The sequence below is a fragment of the Paroedura picta genome, chromosome 11 (assembly GCF_049243985.1).
Source record: "Paroedura picta isolate Pp20150507F chromosome 11, Ppicta_v3.0, whole genome shotgun sequence".
Classification (NCBI taxonomy): domain Eukaryota; kingdom Metazoa; phylum Chordata; class Lepidosauria; order Squamata; family Gekkonidae; genus Paroedura; species Paroedura picta.
The window spans coordinates 28,515,581-28,535,712 of NC_135379.1; the positions used below are offsets into that span (position 1 = coordinate 28,515,581).

Sequence of the window (20,132 nt, forward strand, 5' to 3'; positions counted from 1 at the left end):
CCAGCCTTATGGGCAAAGCTTTCAGACGGCTGCCTTACCACTCTGCGCCACAAGAGGCTCATACAGCTGCTGGTACCCCTCTTTAAAAAAACAAACCCAGGATTGAAAAAGATTGGGGACAGGGGGACAATTCTATGGGTCACCAAAGAAGACCCATCCAACTATTACTTTCAATAGAGGGGGAGAACACATCTAAAGGGAATGTGAGCCCTTTAAACTTTAAATACCCTTTACAAAACTCGTACAAGTGAAAGGCAAAGCTGTTTAAGGGACTTGTAAGGTTGATCAGAGAGAGAAATTACTGGCAGTTGGCATAGTGCATAGTACATTGTGGCAAAATAATCATCAATTTTTAACTGCTTGGCTCCTGGAGGCAAGCATGATTCTTCCTGTGGCCTTTTGTTAATGCCCATAATTAAAGGCACAAGCTCAAACACAAGCAATAGCAGAAAATAATTCCTATGAGTGTCTTAAACAGATTTTTCCAGGCAAAGAGATAAAAACAAAACAGTGTTTCCCGACCTGCAATCCAAGCAAACATTAGCTCAAATTCTCCAATTCTCCATCACAGCCCCTCCTCAGAGCTCAGAGCGCTGCCATTAAATGCTGAGAGCAGGTTACTACTTGTTGTTGTTGTTATGTGCGAAGTCGTGTCCGACCAATCGCGACCCCATGGACAATGATCCTCCAGGCCTTCCTGTCCTCTACCATTCCCTGGAGTCCATTTAAGTTTGCAAGGTTACTACTATCTTGCAATTAAAGGATTTACTACTTTCTTTCAATACAGTTCTCCAGTAAAAAATAAAAACCTAATCAAAGTTGAGTTACCAGGTGTATTTGTAAACTCAATGCCCTCCAAAATAACTTTTCCTGGCTTCAAGATAGCAAGGTCCTTAGCGTTCTTCAGCCCAGCTCAAGGCTGTGGGCCTCAAGGCTCCTCTTGATAAATTAAGACAAAGATAAAGTCCTACCAGGGACTGTAATGTTGACATACTGGGCTAATAAGTTCTTAAAACTTCTAAAACAGCTCACACAGCTTCGAAGGGGAAAATTGTGTAAAACAAAGGAGAGTCTGTAGCCAGTGTGACATTGCTGGCACTTTTAAAGTCTGGTTTTAGTCTTTGTATATTATATATTTAAAAAACATATTTTAATCCTACTAGATACCTATAATTTTTATTAGCATGGCTAAAAATGCAAAATAAGATGCTTAACTTTACCACATGGAATAGGACTGTTGTTGTACATTACCAACAGGCATTGCACAATAAACGAGGTCAAAATTCCATTGACATGACTCCATGCACAGCCACACCTATGATAACTTGGATGTGGATTTCACTATATCAAAAACTGATCCACATTACCATTGCTATGGTTATACAGCTAGATTCAGTTGGCACAGTTCTGTCAGTGTACTTTGAGACTATTGTGCCAGCATTTTAATTGCTTGTTTCCCTTTCTCGCTCTGTGCTTAAATTACACTATGAATTACTCCACTTTTCATAAAAGAAAGTCTAGGAGTACTAGGTCAGATTCTGATATATGAAGAAAGTAAAGTCAATGCTTGCCATGCATGATGGGATCCCTCTCTTTAATAAGAAAGCAAGATTATCTAGCTTGCTGAATCATTGAGACACAAAAACTTACTGCCGTGGGTTTTGTTTACGACATTCAAGATTGTGAAATGCATACTAGGAAAAATAAGACACAAAATGCTATTTCCATGGGCTTGAGCATATGTTTGATTTTCTAAATAAATCTTGCTTTTGTTCTATACTTATTTTGCCTTACATGTCTAGAAGCTCTTGCCTAACCCCAGAGTCAACTGATATGAATAGTCTCAGACTGGAGTAATTTTGCATGGTATTTCACTGATAATCTTGGAATTAAAAACACTCCTATAGTTACAAGAATTGACTAGTTATAAGGAAAAGCTATTAACATTTTTAAAATGTTAATTAGGATATTCTATTCATTTGGAATCCACTATGTTCAAATTTGAGAAATTACAGTTACAGAACTGATAGAAAGATATGTATAGGCCACTGTTGCTCAAGTTTTAGATGCCCTGGAAACGCTGGGTGGACTTGGAAATCCGGAGTTTGTTGCCAACATGAAGACTAGTAATTAAAATAGGAAGATTTTTCATCTACTTGTTTGATTGATTTATTTAATTTATTGTATTTATATACCTCCCTCCCTTGAGCTCAGGGCAGTTTACATAGAACATAGAGATAAATACAGCATCATTCAATAACTCAAATAAATACAATAGTAACAATGGTTTCAGTTCTAATAACTTTCATATAACAATTCCAACAGTATGACAAAATTAACCTGGTAACTATAGTCCCATAGGTTCAGGTTCCATTCATGAGGAGGGGTTTCTGTAACTGCATTCACAGTGGCTGCACAGGAATGCATTAATTTATTCACATTTCCATTTCTGATCAGGAAATCATACACTGTACTATTCAAGCCCCAATAAATATATAACACCTTCAAAGTATCAATTTTTTAAAATCTCCTTGACAGAACGCCAACCACCTGGAATAAACATTCCTAATAAATGTTTCAGCTACAAGGAGTTTATATTAGACCTAGAATCTCTGAAAACATTCCTTCAACATTTGAGTAATCCTCAAGTGAATCTCACACATTTACCACAGGACATTCCATTTACTGGTATAACATACCATAGGCTGGACCTTGTAATTTTGTCACTTTTCCTCATTCTACTACAAAAAGTCTATTTTTTATGGAAGAAATGACTTGAATACTGCTCAGTGTTGCTCAGATCACCAGGGGTTCAACATCTGTACAGCAGCAGGTACAATTACTTACTCCGAATGGAGGGTATGAAGAGGCGGCGGCAGCTGAAGAGACCCCCACTGTAGGAGGAGGTATCCCTGAAGAGGAAGGTGGGAATAGACCCAAAGCATTCAGATTTAATCCTGGAATTAAATGTGCTTGAAGCTGCAATGACACAAAAGACTGTTATCCCATAACGTAAAGACTTTGCTATGACATCCCACAAATTCTTATCAGCATCCCATGTCTTTTTTAAGAGCCAAATTTCAAAGTGTTCAACCTGGACACTTAGTTTGACTAGAAATACGATATTAAAGCCCTATCTTCTCAAATTTATGCTCAGAGTTAACTGTAGAACAGAACTCACAATCATGCTTGAAGCAATTATGGCCCAATCCTGTGACCCACCTTGTTAGCAAGGAAGGCTTTAAATAAAGAGTCTACAACAGGGGTAGTCAAACTGCGGCCCTCCATATGTCCATGGACTACAATTCCCAGAAGCCCCTGCCAGCGAATGCTGGCAGGGGCTTCTGGGAATTGAAGTCCATGGACATATGGAGGGCCGCAGTTTGACTACCTCTGGTCTACAACCTCAGATTTACATGCAGCTGTCAGAGTAGTTCAGTGGTGGAATCAGCTGCCTAAGGAGATGGTGAGCTCCTGCTCACTGGTGGTCTTTAAGCAGCGACTGGACAGATACTTATCATGGATACTTTAGGCTTGTCCTACATAAAGCAAGGGGTTGGACTAGATGACCTGTATGGTTTCTTCCAATTCTGTGATTCTATATAAATAGTGGTGACCAAAACTAGGAAACACTGGCAGGGAAACAAAGGGAAAGAACTTATGATAGCTCATCCATGAACCATTTTAAGACCGACTAACGATTTATTTTTGCAATTTATTTCCCTCCGCTCCTGAGACTGGCTCGTGGCGGGTTACAGATGTCCAATAAAACCCCTAGTAAAACCTGATTAAAACGGACAACAAAATCACAATAAAAATAGAGCTATGTGGCAGTAATACCTCCAAACTCCCCCCCCACTCCCATCCCTACTTCTACCTCTACCAAATTTGAGCATACTCTGAAGATCCAGTATCCAGAACACAGTTATACAGAAAGCTGAATTTTACTTGTTTAGGAAATGCAAACTAGCAAACTCAAATAAATATTAGATTCTGTGATGACTCAAAGACAAGTTATCATGCTTCTGGGGGAATGAGACTGATCATGATGAATAACATTCAGTGATGCTACTGTGACATGGTACTCTATGACACAAAGAATGAAGGTCACGTTCTGCAAGTATGTGATGCACCTTCAATATGCAGCCAACTTATGGCAACCTCAGCAAGTGGCTTTCAAAGCAAGTGAGAGGTAGAGGAGTCTTGCCACTGCCTTCCTCTGCAGTGTTTTCCTTGGTGGTCTCCCTATTAAGTACTAAGCCCGCTAATCTTCCGAAATCTGATCAGATCAGTGTATACCACACCCCTCCCACAAGAACTGCTGTAGTTGGGTCCTATAAATAGAAGGTCAGATCATCAGGGGAAAAAGGAAGGCTTCTGAAATGTTACCAAATTTTGTCCAGATTGTTTATAGCCTCTTTTATGGAGGCATAAATTTGTTTTAAAAATGGAGAACAGACTTAATGGCTAATACTTTTTGCACTACATACCAAATTATTTGCCTTCACAATACAATCAAAAGGGCGTGGACAGCCATGCTTATGATTGAGATACTATGGAACAGTGAAAGTAGGTATGGGATTGGTCCCTTATATTGAAAACTGACAAACTCAGGTATGGTGTTTCATTACACATTAGAGAAACATACTGAATACAACTGCTTCATAAGACACAAGAAATATACTTACATTCATAGCAGCTATATCATTTTCATAGGACTCCCTGATTTTCTTCATTATTTCTTCCTCAGCCTTGGCACATGTTTCAATACTGCCTTTAACTGTAATGGTCCTTTCTGGGTTATATAGTGTCAAGTCCTGCAATCTACAAAGCAGAAACTAATAAATTGCTATATACACAATGAACAATTACCTAATCTCAAATAAAAAGCAAATGTACCAAGACAACTTCAAATTTATACTCTGCATGGTATTCAAAACCTATTTACAGTTGTATGAAGAAAAAATTCCTCTGAGAAATCATGGAGCTGGACAAGTCTTTGCTTGCAAGTGATGTTTAGGTTTAGACTGGGTCTTGGTGGGGTGAAGGAGAAGAAGAAAATGGGAGACAATTTTTATCTTTTCTTTTTCATCAACTCCACTACTCCCTAATGCTGGACAATTGACCAAACAAGCAGCAGCTGAAACTCCAGGGTGAAAAACCTGGGGGAAACTTTCCAATGCCCACCAGACTAAATGAAGCTGGATATAGTGTAAAGAACAGGGACTTTCCATCCTCTTTCTGTTTCAGTTTGGAGTGGTATTCCAGGCAAAGCATAACAAGGAAAACAACTGCAGAGGGAAAATAAGTTGCAACCTCCTCTCAATAAATGCATCTAGTGCTCTATTAGCTTTATAGCAGAATGAATAGCATTTTTTCATCATTTGAATGGTAAATACTATCTTATTTTAATATTTTTTGTTAATTGCCCTGAGACCTTTGGAAGGACATTATTATTTTAAATAAGTACACTTTTAGATAATCCATCAGTTATTTAGAACATCTGTGATCTAAAATATGACTACAGTAGAACATTCTGAAGAAATGTGGCTGTTTCTATCCACAGTTCATTCCAAGAATGCTACCCTGTAAACCTACTCTTCTGTCATTCCCATTAAACAACATATTAAGGTTTTAGTCATCAGTGTATCTTATTTTCTGATGTAATGGACAGTGTAAAAAGCAGTGAGGTCAATTATCCACTGGCTCAGTTCCTCATGTGCATTCTTAAAAGAATACTCCAAACTATTACAGCAGCCATTCTAAATGCTAGATCTAAAAAAACATACATACATACATACATACATACATACATACATACATACATACATACATACATACATACATACATACATACATACATACAATTAAAATTATGGCACAAACTACATCCCATTGTAGTTTTTCTCCACGTCTTTCTCCATGGTGGAAATACTGAACTATAGGGAGGGAGGGGGACCCAAGGAACACAAGATTGATACAATGCTTGAGCTGAACCCAAGGATAACGAAAAAAAGTAAACAGGGTCTTTTCCATCTTCTTCAACACCAACAGACCCAGCAGGGATGGGTGGGATTGGTTTTCTTCTGAGCAGAAGGACCACTCAACTGCTTGACAAAAAATGAATGCAATAGACAGATTTTCCTAATGAGGATAACAACATTTGAAGGATGGATGTCTGAAAGCAGTGCCTCCAACCTGAATTTTCAGGGTTATAGGCCAAAGACTGTATCCACACAAGTCAAGATACAATTCTGTAGCAAAGAGCAGATGTACACAGCAACCCTGCATATGTCATTTAGAAAGGGATGTGTTGAATGTCAAATGCTGCAGATGGGTGGCTTCTCTATAGAATGCATGATTCCTTTTGGCATGAGCAGGGCCCTTACCTTTTTAAACAAACAAAATACAGAATGCACTACAGATAACAAAGTTGGGCAAATCTTTCACTTGAGGGATGAAGATAGAAGAAAGAAAGAAAAATTGACCAAGTGATGCGAAACACAATAACATTTCAGTCTAAAGAATCACCATCATATTGGAAGACACACATATTGCAAGACACAGGGCTCTACCCTTCAACTCAAAGTTGATGCAACAAAGAAACAAACTTTGGAGGGCCAAAGGTTCAGTATACCATGCAGATGGGGCCAACTCTAAGGAAGCAATAGCCTGCTGAAAGATGATTTTTCCAAAAACAAAGGGAACTCTAAGCTCTAGAAAGCTCATACTCAGAAAATCTTGTTGTTCTTTGAGGTGCTACTGGACTCAATACTTGCCAAATCCAGTCTGTCCAAGACAGTTCCCTGAAGTGTTTCATAAACAAGGGAAGGAGGTTAAGTTGTGGACCATGCTAATTGTACAAGACTTGAGTGCAAGTGTTCCCCTTTCTGTTGATGTGGACCTTGGTAGATTAGGGTTGGGCGCTTCAGTGTCCGAAACAGCTGGTCTCTTGCAGCGCAGCCAGCACCGCACTGCGGGGGGCGGAGAGGAGGGGAGGCGCTGGTTGTGCCGGGAGAGACTGGCCGCTTGAGGCGCCAAAACGCCCAGCCCTAGTAGATGTGTTATCAGTCCCCTCAGCACTTTCTCCATATTATCTACAGATAGGGCCGTCTTAACAGCATTATAGGCCCCCAGGCAAAAAAGTGCAATGGAGCCCTATCAATACAATCATTCATAGGAATAAACATTTAAATTATTGATAAAAATCAGTAAAATTAAACTTATATTTATCAGTACCTCCAACAAAATCGGTGTATAAACATTAAAAAACAAGGTCTACATTCTACAGTTTTCACATCTTTAAACCGCTCCGTAGTATTAAATAAAAGGGTAAGGGCTGTTGGGGAGGAGTTAGGGCGGGCCCTGTCCGGGATAAAAACTCGCAGGGCCCAATCATTGATTGGGCCCTGCAAGTGTCCATCCAGGGCCAAGCTGCTTGGCAGCTTGACCCGGCCTCGCCTTCGTCCCCGCCACCTCCTTTCCTGTCACCCTGGGGGGCCGCAGTCTTCGTCCGCCACCAGCGATGAGCCGCTGTGGGGGTGGGCCGCAGCCTTCTCCCGGCCCCAGGAGACCAGCCTGCGGCCCCAGGAGACCAGAACGCTTCAGGTCCTGCACAGTGGCCCCTGCATCCCACATCCCCGGGAAGCCTTCACCCTGCGAGGGCTTCCCTGGGGGATGGTTCCTAGCGCCCATTTTATTCTTTAATAAAATGGGCTTTATTTCTAGTCTTATATAAACAGCTTATCCATTCACATATCACTAACTATCACTACATATATAGATTAGCATGAGGCCCCTATGCTCATGGGGCCCTCAGGCAACTGCCCAGTATACCTATGCATTAAGACAGCCTTGCCCATAGGCAGAAGTTAACGGCTCATAATGCAAGCCAGTGCATGCTATGAATCTCTTTCCCCAACACTGCACTTGCAATTCCTGGAAGGAGTCTCCCCAACCAGAAGAAGAGAGATTTGTACCCATGGTTGCCTGAATCTGTTCTAGTGGCTAGAGAAAGAACTCTACAGTAAGATGATGGATCTTGAGATTTTCACATGAAGTTGATAGAAAAGTAATATTACTTGGGAGGCAAAAGTCATTTTGATTGTGATACAGTCAGTGAAATTACATGGAATGGAAGCTGAACATGGCCAGCATTCTACTTACAATGTCAAATATTCAACCCACTTTGTGACATGCACACACAGAGAAAAACAAATCTGTAAACAGTGGGTCAAAAGGGCGATGTAATGTAATATCCACTACATGTCTATCTACAGTCAAATGTATATTTCATATCTATATTTGAGTAATGTACTGGAAATAACTTTTATAAACTAAATCACAGTATGTTTCAGGAAACTTTGCTGATCATTAAATGCGTTCCAATAAGTACATCAAATATAGTTCCTAGATCACTTCCTAACAATAGGTTTTTATCACACAATCTTTGCGATAAGTGGATTTAAAAAAAATTCATGGACTTGGGTCTTTGTATTTGAAACAATCCAACTAGAAAACCAGCTCTCAGTACATTAGCAATAAGTCAAAATTCCTAAAACACATTACTTCGCAATGTGATCATGGAACACTTACGGAGATATTGTGATTTTAGTGTCTGTGTCCTGTTCAATTTTCTTCAAATTCCGTCCTTCTTTGCCAATAAGCCGGCCAACAAAATTATTATGTGCTAATATCTTTAAGGGAATTTCTTCTGTACTGTAAGCAAGCCAAGAAATTGCATGAATTAAAAAAATCACATAATTCAACGATAAATTAAGAAGTGATGTCAGGGTCAGAAGTATAATTAACAATGTATCAGGAGGTTCTCAACCTCTTAAGTTACAGGCTCAAGTTAAAAAAAACCACTAAGTATCCTTAAATGTAATCAATAATATTCATTAATCTGCAAGCAAGATTGCTGTGCAAAAGGGAAGTTTATCTTTTTGCTGGTCAAGGAGCAAGAGTCCTTTGACACTAGTAATAACTACAAATATTTCCAAACTCTGGACAGGAATAGTGGCAGCCTATGTTTGTTGGGTTTTGTGTTTTTTATTTTCACTAAGGAAAGCATCTATTCTACCTGGGCCAAAGACTGTCTGGATAATCTATTCATCTGAAGGGGAACCACGGTAATTGTAGGCCTTGTCTTGTACACTAACAATTATACAGAAGCTCTTTCAGCCTTATTTTTTACTTGTTGCAGTGAGATATCACAGTAAACTAGAGCAAAATAATTTGGGTAAATAGGGACAAAAGTGGCATATTCTCTATTACTGCATATACAAAGAAGATTAAATGTCTTGAAGGAGGGAAGAAAATTCTCTTCTATGACTTCTACTGCCCCATCCCCCAAAAGATGTTTATTTCACATGCAACAGACGGCAAATCCTTATGTTACAAGAATAGCATGTCTTGTTTCCCTGATGGCTTTATACCAAAGTACTCCAGTAACACAGCAATCTAAAAGCCACCATAAGAGCATATCAAACACCATCTTTTTTCTGATGCCAACTTAAGATTCCCCTCCCCCTCACATAACACATAGTTTCTACATTCCAATATTTACCTGAATGGTGTATGGGATACCATTAATCAGGACCACCAACCATTTTAAGATAAGAATTCACCCCACAGGATTACCTTTCCTTCTATTTTGTATCAATATAATTTTTAATAAACCATTACATTGATCGCCAATGGTGTACTGGTTAGGAACATGGACTTCTAATCTGGCGAGCCGGTTTTGATTCCACACTCCCCCACGTGCAGCCAGCTGGGTGACCTTAGGCTTGCCACAGCATTGATAAAGCTGTTCTGACAGAGCAGTAATATCAGGGCTCTCTCAGTGTCACCTACCTCACAGGGTGTCTGTTGTGGGGAACGGTAAGGGAAGGCGATTGTAAGCCACTTTGAGACTCCTTCCGGTAGAGAAAAGCAGCATATAAGAACCAACTCTTCTTCCTCCTCCCTTTAAGCTCATCTTGATGTATAGCTAACAAACTGATAATTATTATGTTTTTCTCTCAACACTAGATCTGAACAGCTAACAGCTGCCTAGCTTCACAGAAAATAATTGTTTATCGCTGGTGATCACAATATCTTTGCTGGGAAGACTGAGAATGAAATACTGGATTTACCTGAAGGTTTCTTCTCTTCACAGTGCGGTAAAGTCTTCTAAAACTGGTTAGATCACGTCTCTACTAGCTCCAGGTAGGGCTAATGCAAATTAGTATCCCTCTCCAGGACGTGAGTGGGCTGTGCCTTCCAGGTATAGAATAGCCAAGCTCCCCAGTACAACAAATGGTATAACTTAATCACCTTAATAACAAGTATAATAGTAGTCATGTTTTTAACATCCACTGCATAAACATCAGCCAATGAACAAAAACCTTCCACAATACACATAAGAACAATATGGCTGGGTAATTGGAGGACTTCACCACAAAGAAGAGAAGAAACTTTCAGGTAAGTCCAATGTTTCATTCTCCTTCAGTGGGTGGAAGTCCTCCAAAACTGGTTATAAAACCAAGCTAAGACAGGGTGGGCGCAGAAACTACCTCAGCACTGTGTTCATCCCAACCCCTGCTGGAGAACTCATCTCCCCAAAGCAGTCTCAGTGGAGTTCTGCTGGACTATTATGAAATGTCTAACTAAATAAAAAAAGGAAAATCAGGTTGCTGTCCTACACATTACCTTGGTAAGTTCCCTAGTTCTGAGTGCAATTGAAGTTGCTGCTGCCCTGATATTGTGATATTACAGGCTGTCTCAGCTGTAAGTACCATATACCTTCTTGATATCTGAAATAGATAGCCACAGTGACCTTAGAGACTTTGCCACATGTGTAAGATGTACTCTGTGTTATAAATAATGTGAAAATCTAAATGTTTGATCAGTGTTATGTATATACCAGGGGCAAAGCCTGTTATATCCAGGAGTACTATGGGCAATAGAGTGTGGGGGTGGGTAAAGTAGAGAGGTGTCCAGCTGAGAGGACATGCATGTGGTTGCAGGGGTGTGTTGTGTGGGTTGTGGTGGTGTGGCCGGGAATGAGGGTATGTAACTGGAGAGATGTGCGGAAAGGATGTGTTCGCTTGAGGCTTAGTAGAGTGTGGAAGAGGATTGACCTGTGGAAATCATGGTGTGGCTGTTGTGTGTGTCAATCAGAGGAGGATCTCACGGTAAACAACATTCTTTGTCACAATGCGGAATTCCTGGAATGCTTCTGGAATTATTTCCCGCGTAGTAATAGATTGACTAGCTTCCTACAGTATTCAGATTATACGAGGCAACTTAAAAGGATTATTTATAAACACTGACATCTTGTAGAACAAATACTGGACTGTGAAGACAGACCCTTGTTGGCTTGGAGAAGAGGTAGAAATGTCAAGGAATTAATTAAACTGACATTGCAACAGGTATCTTCCTTACCCAGAGGGAATATAAATGTGGAAAATGTTCTGTTTGCAGATATCTACAGGAGACCAACAGTTATACCCACATTAATGATTATAGAACAGATATTAACGGATTTAATAATTGTGATAGAAGTAGAAGTAGATTTTTAAAAAATTCTGTCAGAAATGCTGTTAGCACTCCAAAAGCCTAACCTCACTGTTGCAAGGCTGGAAAGAAATGGGCAAGAAGTATGCCCCCTGCTGGTCAATGGAAGGGGGAAAAGGTGACCTGCCTTCCTGAAGAGAGGGGTGAAAAACACCCAGGATGTCTTCTGCCTCTGGGCGAGAACGCCCTCGTGATCGGAGAGCTTTTGCTGAAATGATACGTCTTACAAGTTTGAACATTCTTGAGCTATGCCCAAGTAATACGTGATCACTGTGATTTTCAAATTCAGGTATGGGTGATAGGTCTGATTTTGATATAATAGCTTGTTATAAATATGGTATTTGCCGGCATATAAGACGACCCCCCAACATTTCCACTCGAAATATAGTTTGTCACCATTGGATGGCTGCAGCACGACCACAGCACCTCCGCCCCGCCCCTGAATCTCCCTGTGACCAGCATTAGTGCACAAGAGCGCATGTGTGAGCTCTGTGTAGACAAGGGGCGGGCCAGAGCGCCGCTGCTTCCTGCAGAGCAGAATGGGCCGGTCACACCGAAAAGGCTGGCACCCCTGTCTCACTGCTGATGCTCGCCGTTGCCACGCTGATGACCCACCGCGGACGCGCTGGATACCACGCGATACTGGATGGTATGTAGAATGAGGTGGGCAGGCAATGGGAGGCCACTATGGCCAGCAATGTCTATCCCAACTGAAGTGCACCCGGCGTATAGGACGACCCCCCACTTGGAGGCATGTTTTTCAGGGGTGGAAAGTAGTCTTATACGCCAGCAAATAGGGTAATTTACGGGATATGATTGTAATTTGGATATTAATTCCAGTACTGCCTAATTCTAGATACTCATGTGCAACCACTGATGAAGATCCAGAAAGCAAGATAATAATTCCTGGGATCTCTTTTTGGTTGCTGATACATTGAAAATTAAGAAGTTATCTAAATAAAACTGGAAAAAGAGGTTTATATATTTTTGCCAATTTGATTTTTGACCTATTATATTTCACGAGAAATCAATGGTGTTTTTTTACTACCTATGAAAGTCAGGTGGCTTAGCAGAGGCAATGCCCTCAAACATTTTCCCTGTCTTCATCATGAAATTTATGTCTTTCTTAAGGAGAAAATAAAAGGTCAAGAAGCACTTTCTGACCCTGAATGGCTTTTTAATTTGGCTTTTTTAACAGATATTACAGAGCATCTGAACACATTGAATCTAAGATTGCAGGGGAAAGGAAAACAGTCTAATCCGGTCTACCTGATCAACCTAAACAAATTTGCTGCAGGCATGTTCACAATCTTTGGCACCACAAACATCTATGAACAAACTTTTTCCAAGATGAAAATTGTGAAATCAAAGTGTAGGTCAAGCCCCACAAATCAACAGTTACATGATATTTTAAGAGTGTCTATCACAAACCTTGACTTGGACATCAATGCCCTGGCTAACAGAAAACAGACACAAAAATTGCACTTACTAGGTAAGCATGTGTAGCTAAATAAAAGGATTCCACAGTAAAATATTGTTCCAAAATGGACTGCATTAAAGTTAACGTTTCTCCATTTACCTTTAAATGTTTACTTTTAATCTAAATAAGTAGGTTAATAATTTTGTTACATTTTGGTTTAAGATGGGGCCCTCTTTAGGTACTGGGCATGCTAATGCAGCCCCTGTGTGCCAAAGGGTTGGGGAGCCCTGCTCTATGTATGTGAAAACCATACTCCTGCAAATCCTGCTGTCTCTAGAAGCACTAATTAAGTGCCCCTTCCTCAAACAGCAAACTTTTCTGAAAACTTTTTGGAAACCAGGTTGGAATTCAAAGTTGTGTTCACATTCCAATGTTTCAGTCACAAAATCCTCCTAACAATGATGATTTTGACCTTACTATGGAGGCGCAGTTCACCAAAGTAGCGCAGCTGGCATTTTTCTATCTTTGCCAGGCAAAGGACAGCTACAACCTGTCCTCGGAACACCTGGTCATGGTGATACATGCAACAGTCAATTCCTGGACTGACTTTTGTAACTCGCTCTACATGGGCCTACATTTGTTCTTGATCCAGAAATGGCAACTGGTGCAAAATGCAGCTGCTAGGGGCCACAGGAACACCCTGGCCTATATCCAGCCAGTGCTGTGGCAGCTGAATGGATTACTGGTTGCAGCCCGGATCAGGTTCAAGGTTTTGTTATTAGCCTTTAAGACCCTTCATGGTCTGGAACCCATATAGCTGAGGGACTACCTATGACCTTATGGCCCCACAGGGCTTTATATTCTATGGGTATGGTTATTCCCAGCCCACGGGAAATTTGCCTGGCCTTGACTAGGGCCAGGGATTTCTTGGCCTTGACCCCAATCTGGTGGAATATGCTCCTGGAAGAGCTGAGGACCGTGCAGGAGCGTCTGTGGCTCCACAGGGCATGGAAGATGGAGCTCTTATGCCAGGTCTTTGGATGAGCCAGTGCATGGAAGATCTGGGGACTCTTCTACTTTATCATATTTTATACTTCAATACTCAGTACCCTGAGAGTGATCCCTGAGGTGCTGGCTTGAGGGAGGAAGGAGGTTGGATTTCTTACTATTTATTATTCTCTCTGTCAGACTATGTTAGAGTTTTAATGTTTTAATTTTTTTATCTGTGGGTATTTTTTATGTTGTAATCCACGGTGAGCTGACTTGTTTGATAGTGGCAGGGAATAAATAAAAAAATGAATAAATAAAATAAACAAGTTCTAGATGAAAATTGTGTAGCATCCTGGGGTGAATCCTCAGCAAACTGATAGGCAATCTTTATATTCAGACATCATTGTTATTATTAAAGAACCAGGGTGTCTGATTCAGGATCTTATAATAGGTTGTCAGCCCGAATGATGGCTATCTTCGCCAAATTTAAGTGTCATCCTCATTGGATGGACCTCAAGGTGGCTTTGTAAGCTGTCTTTTACGCAGCTGTCTGCAGGATCTTGGAGAACATATTCACCCATCCTCTGACAACACTGCCTCTTGGTATAGCACCACCATAGGGTAGTCACCTTTTAGGAGTCCTGAAGTCACCTTTTAGGAGCCTGTAACACCTTTCAGTAACTGAATGGAAGGACACTCCCTTACCTGGGATTGTCCACTGAGCTTTCTGTACCTTCTCAAAATTTTCAGGAGGTGGGCCAAAGCACTTGAATGCTTTGCAGCAGTCTCATTCATCTCTACCTCATTATCTGTAGAGTTCCATCCTTCTGAATATTAAGACAACTGTGGACAGGGAGTCCCCTTAGGTTTCCTCCTTCAAGTCCTTTAATAGTTTTTCTTCTCTTTCTAGTGGCAAGACAATCCTTTGTTGCTGATGAGGCAGAGTAGTCAGTAAAAGGATGGCCATTTCAAAAAATACCTCTATTGCCACGATTCACAAAGTATTATGAAGGTTTTTGTGGCTCCCTCAGTTTTTCTGGAGTACCCTGCAGCTTACTAGCCATCCATCTGGGACAGGAGAAAATCTTGTTGGGTTGTTGTTGTTGTTATGTGCGAAGTCGTGTCCGACCCATCGCGACCCCATGGACAATGATCCTCCAGGCCTTCCTGTCCTCTACCATTCCCCGGAGTCCATTTAAGTTTGCACCTACTGCTTCAGTGACTCCATCCATCCACCTCATTCTCTGTCGTCCCCTTCTTCTTTTGCCCTCGATCCCTCCCAGCATTAGGCTCTTCTCCAGGGAGTCCTTCCTTCTCATGAGGTGGCCAAAATATTTGAGTTTCATCTTCAGGATCTGGCCTTCTAAAGAGCAGTCAGGGCTGATCTCCTCTAGGACTGACCGGTTTGTTCGCCTTGCAGTCCAAGGGACTCGCAAGAGTCTTCTCCAGCACCAGAGTTCAAAAGCCTCAATTCTTTGACGCTCGGCCTTCCTTATGGTCCAACTTTCGCAGCCATACATTGCGACTGGGAATACCATAGCCTTGACTAAACGCACTTTTGTTGGCAGGGTGATGTCTCTGCTTTTTAGGATGCTGTCTAGATTTGCCATAGCTTTCCTCCCCAGGAGCAAGCGTCTTTTAATTTCTTTGCTGCAGTCCCCATCTGCAGTGATCTTGGAGCCCAGGAAAATAAAATCTGTCACTATCTCCATTTTTTCCCCTTCTATTTGCCAGGAATTGAGAGGGCCGGATGCCATGATCTTTGTTTTCTTGATGTTGAGTTTCAAGCCAACTTTGGCACTCTCCTCCTTCACCCGCATCAACAGGCTCTTTAGTTCCTCTTCACTTTCTGCCATTAGAGTGGTATCATCTGCATATCTGAGGTTGTTGATATTTCTCCCTGCAATCTTGATCCCAATTTGTGACTCCTCTAATCCCGCATTTCTCATGATGTGCTCTGCATACAAGTTAAATAGGCAAGGCGACAGTATACAGCCTTGCCGAACTCCTTTCTCAATTTTGAACCAGTCAGTGATTCCATGTTCAGTTCTCACTGTTGCTTCTTGACCTGCATATAAATTTCTCAAGAGACAAATAAGATGCTCTGGTATTCCCATCTCTTTAAGAACTTGCCACAATTTGTTGTGCTCCACACAATCAAAGGCTTTAGCATAGTCAATGAAGCAGAAGTAGACGTTCTTCTGGTACTCCCTAGCTTTCTCCATGATCCAGCGTATGTTGGCAATTTGATCTCTAGTTCCTCTGCCTCTTCGAAATCCTGCCTGTACTTCTGGAAGTTCTCGGTCCACATATTGCTGGAGCCTAGCTTGTAGGATTTTGAGCATAACTTTGCTAGCATGAGAAATTAGTGCGATGGTGCGGTAGTTTGAACATTCTTTGGCATTGCCCTTCTTTGGGATTGGAATGTAAACTGACCTTTTCCAATCCTGTGGCCATTGTTGAGTTTTCCAAATTTGCTGGCATATTGAGTGTAGTACTTTTACTGCATCGTCCTTTAAGATTTTGAATAGTTCAACTGGAATGCTGTCACTACCACTAGCTTTATTGTTGCTCAGACTTCCTAAGGCCCATTTGACTTCACATTCCAGGATGTCTGGCTCCAGGTCAGTAACTACCCCATTGTGGTCATCAGGGATGTTAAGCTCGCTCTTGTATAGTTCTTCTGTATAATTTGGCCACCTTTGTTTGATCTCTTCTGCTTCTGTGAGGTCCCTACCATTTTGGTCCCTTATCATACCCATCTTTGCATGAAACGTTCTCTTCATATCTCCAATTTTCTTGAAAAGATCTCTGGTCCTCCCCATTCTATTGTTTTCTTCTATTTGTTTGCACTGTTCATTTAAGAAGGCATTCTTATCTCTTCTAGCTTTTCTCTGGAATTCTGCATTCAATTGGGTGTATCTTTCTCTTTCTCCCTTGCCTTTCACTTCCCTTCTCTCCTTAGCTATTTGTAAAGCTTCCTCAGACAGCCATTTTGATTTCTTGCATTTCTTTTTCTTTGGGATGGTTTTAGTTGCTACCTCTTGTACAATGTTGCAAACCTCCGTCCATAGTTCTTCAGGCACTCTGTCTATCAGATCTAATTCCTTAAATCTATTTGTCACCTCCACTGTGTATTCGTCAGGGATATGATTTAGTTCATACCTGAGTGGCCTAGTGCTTTTCCCTACTTTCTTCAATTTAAGCCTAAATTTTGCAACAAGAAGCTCATGATCTGAACCACAATCAGCTCCTGGTCTTGTTTTTATTGACTGGATAGAACTTTTCCATCTTTGGCTGCAGAGCACATAGTCAATCTGATTTCTGTGTTGACCGTCTGGTGATGTCCATGTGTAGAGTCGTCTCTTGGGTTGCTGGAAAAGAGTGTTTGCTATGACCATTGTATTCTCTTGACAAAATTCTACCAGCCTGTGCCCTGCTTCATTTTGTACTCCAAGGCCAAACTTGCCTGTTATCCCGGTTATCTTTTGGCTTCCTACTTTAGCATTCCAATCCCCCATGATGATAAGCACATCATTTTTGGGCGTTGCTTCTAGAAGGTGTTGTAGGGCTTCATAGAACTGATCAACTTCATCCTCTTCAGCAGCAGTGGTTGGGGCGTAGACCTGGATCACTGTGATGTTGAATGGTTTGCCTTGGATTCGAACTGAGATCATTCTGTCATTTTGGGGATTGTATCCCAAGACTGCTTTTCCTACTCTCTTATTGATTATGAATGCTACTCCATTTCTTCTGCGAGATTCTTGTCCACAGTAGTATACCTGATGGTCATCTGAATTAAATTCACCCATTCCTGTCCATTTTAGTTCACTGATTCCTAAAATGTCGATGTTCAGTCTTCTCATTTCTTGTTTAACCACGTCCAGCTTGCCTTGATTCATGGATCTGACGTTCCAGGTTCCTATGGAATAAAAATCTTTACAGCATCGGACTGTCTTTTCGCCACCAGTTACTTCCACAACTGAGCGTCCTTTCGGCTTTGGCCCAGCCGCTTCATTCATTCTGGCGCTACTCGTACTAGCCGTCTGCTCATCCCCAGTAGCATATTGGACACCTTCCGACCTGAGGGGCTCATCTTCCAGCGTCATATCGTTATGCCTATTGGAACTGTCCATAGAGTTTTCATGGCAAAGATACTGGAGTGGTTTGCCATTGCCTTCTCCAGTGGATCACCTTTTGTCAGAGCTCTCAGCTATGACCTGTCCGTCTTGGGTGGCCCTGCACGGCATAGCTCATAGCTTCACTGAACTACGCAAGCCCCCTTGCCACAACAAGGCAGCGATCCTTGAAGGGGGATCTACCTTGTTGGGTAGAATACCCTAGACCAGTGGTCCCCAACCTTTTTATCACCGGGGACCAGTCAACACTTGACAATTTTACTGAGGCCCAGGGGGCATAGTCTTTTGCCAAGGGACGACGTCGCTGCAGCTGCCTGAGCCCCTGCTCCACTTGCTTTCCCACCGGTGCCTCTGACTTCCCGCCGCCCACTGAGGGGTGCTGCCAGCAGCAGCTGTGCAGTGCCATGCTGAGGGCGAGCCCCTGCCATGGCGGCCACTGGAGAGCACCAAAACTGAGCCAGCAGCAGAGTGGCAGTGCAGCCCCTGAGGCAGCAGTCGGGGAGGAGGACAAGGAGGAGCCACGGCCCGGTACCGGTCTCCAGATCGGGGATTGGGGACAACTGCCCTAGACCATCCAGGTTGGAGCTATGCAGGTAGGAAAACAATGAAAAAATAGCAGGCCCACCAAATTTTTCATTCTCATCCTTAGTGCTGAGGAGCTGAAAGGACATGGATTGTAAAGAGACTCTGGTGACATAGCCCCCCACTCACGTTCTGGTACTGTGGACTGGGTATTACCGGAACTCTGTGCCTATCACCTGGGTTGGCTGCGCTGCTGCACCATTTCCCCCTAGACTTTTTGCACAGCTGCTTCCACAAAAACCATCACGTCACACTGTTTCTGGGTATGGGTTTGTGGTTTCCACAGCAACTTCCTCCCCTCCCTGTTCTTACTGAACAGGGATGATTCCTTCAGTGTCTTTTCCCCTCCCTGCTCCTTTTGAGGAAGGGACACCTGTCACTGAAGGGTCTGGGGATGTGAACATCTTGGCCTTTGCCTCCCCAAGATGAGGAAGACAGCTCAGAGGAGGCCAGGCTAGCCCTCCCCTAGGTCCCGTATATGGACAGGGGGTGAGGTTTACCCAAGACTTCTTTCTCTTCTGGCTGTCCATGGCCAGAGACACTCCTTCGGTTTCTTCTAGTCAGATCCATAGATTACTTTCTGTTTCCATAGCTACTCATAGGCCATTACAGGCATGTTGAGAAACTGTGCTTTGAACATCCTCCTGGAGCAGCACGGCTAATGAGACTGGAAGGGACAGTCCACTCTCGTCCTGGAGAGGCATACTAATTTCCATTATCCTTGCCTGGAGCTAGTAGAGGTGTGACCTAATCAGTTTTGGAGGACTTCCTCCACTGAAGGAGAATGACTTATCATACCTGCCATCTCAATGTTAAGTTTCCAAATTAGGGAACAACATAAAATTGGAAATATCTAATTCAAATCCTAAACATAAAATAAAAGCAAAACCAGTCAATAAAAGAAACACCACTATAGGCTTCTCTGAAAGCAAAACAGCAATGTCTTAAGCAGTTCTGGAAAGACAACAGAGAAGGTATAGTAACTTCCTGAGAGCATGAGAAGATATTACTTTTCATAAACTTTGTTCCCCATTTCCAAATGTTATAAATTAATCTTAAAGTAAAAGCAATTACTTAGCTTTCCAAAGCTATGTCTCACAGATAACCCACCACCTGCTACCTCCTGCAAGGTTTTCTTTTTTGGTAGAATGGCCATTTTATTAAGTGTATATAGGATTTTAAATAATAAATCCTAAATAAGTAATAGTATTTACTCACAATTTGGTATCTTGCGCTTCCTTTTGCATTATCTCCATTATAATTTTACAAGCTGTTGAACACCCTTCTGGAGTAGAGTGAATAGTAATTGGTTTTTCAGCAGCACCTGCATTTTCTTTACGATGAATATCAATTCTAGAAAGAAAAAGTAGTAGTGGCAGTACAAACCGTCTCCAAAGTCCAGTGTAAATCTTGTATGCGTGTATCTGTACTCAGATGGG

At 41.8% G+C, this 20,132-nt stretch overlaps 1 protein-coding gene across 3 annotated transcripts in view; it reads right to left on the minus strand.

The window, feature by feature from the left end:
- Positions 1-20,132, minus strand: part of IGF2BP3 (insulin like growth factor 2 mRNA binding protein 3) — an 85,328-nt gene that overhangs the window by 12,913 nt on the left and 52,283 nt on the right. For all 3 annotated transcript variants that reach the window (XM_077303270.1, XM_077303269.1, XM_077303271.1), the window contains 4 exons: positions 19,912-20,046; positions 8,596-8,718; positions 4,689-4,824; positions 2,848-2,979 (listed from right to left, as the gene is read on the minus strand). In XM_077303270.1, coding sequence (XP_077159385.1) covers positions 2,848-2,979; positions 4,689-4,824; positions 8,596-8,718; positions 19,912-20,046 — 526 coding nt within the window. The remainder of the gene's footprint in view (positions 1-2,847; positions 2,980-4,688; positions 4,825-8,595; positions 8,719-19,911; positions 20,047-20,132) is intronic.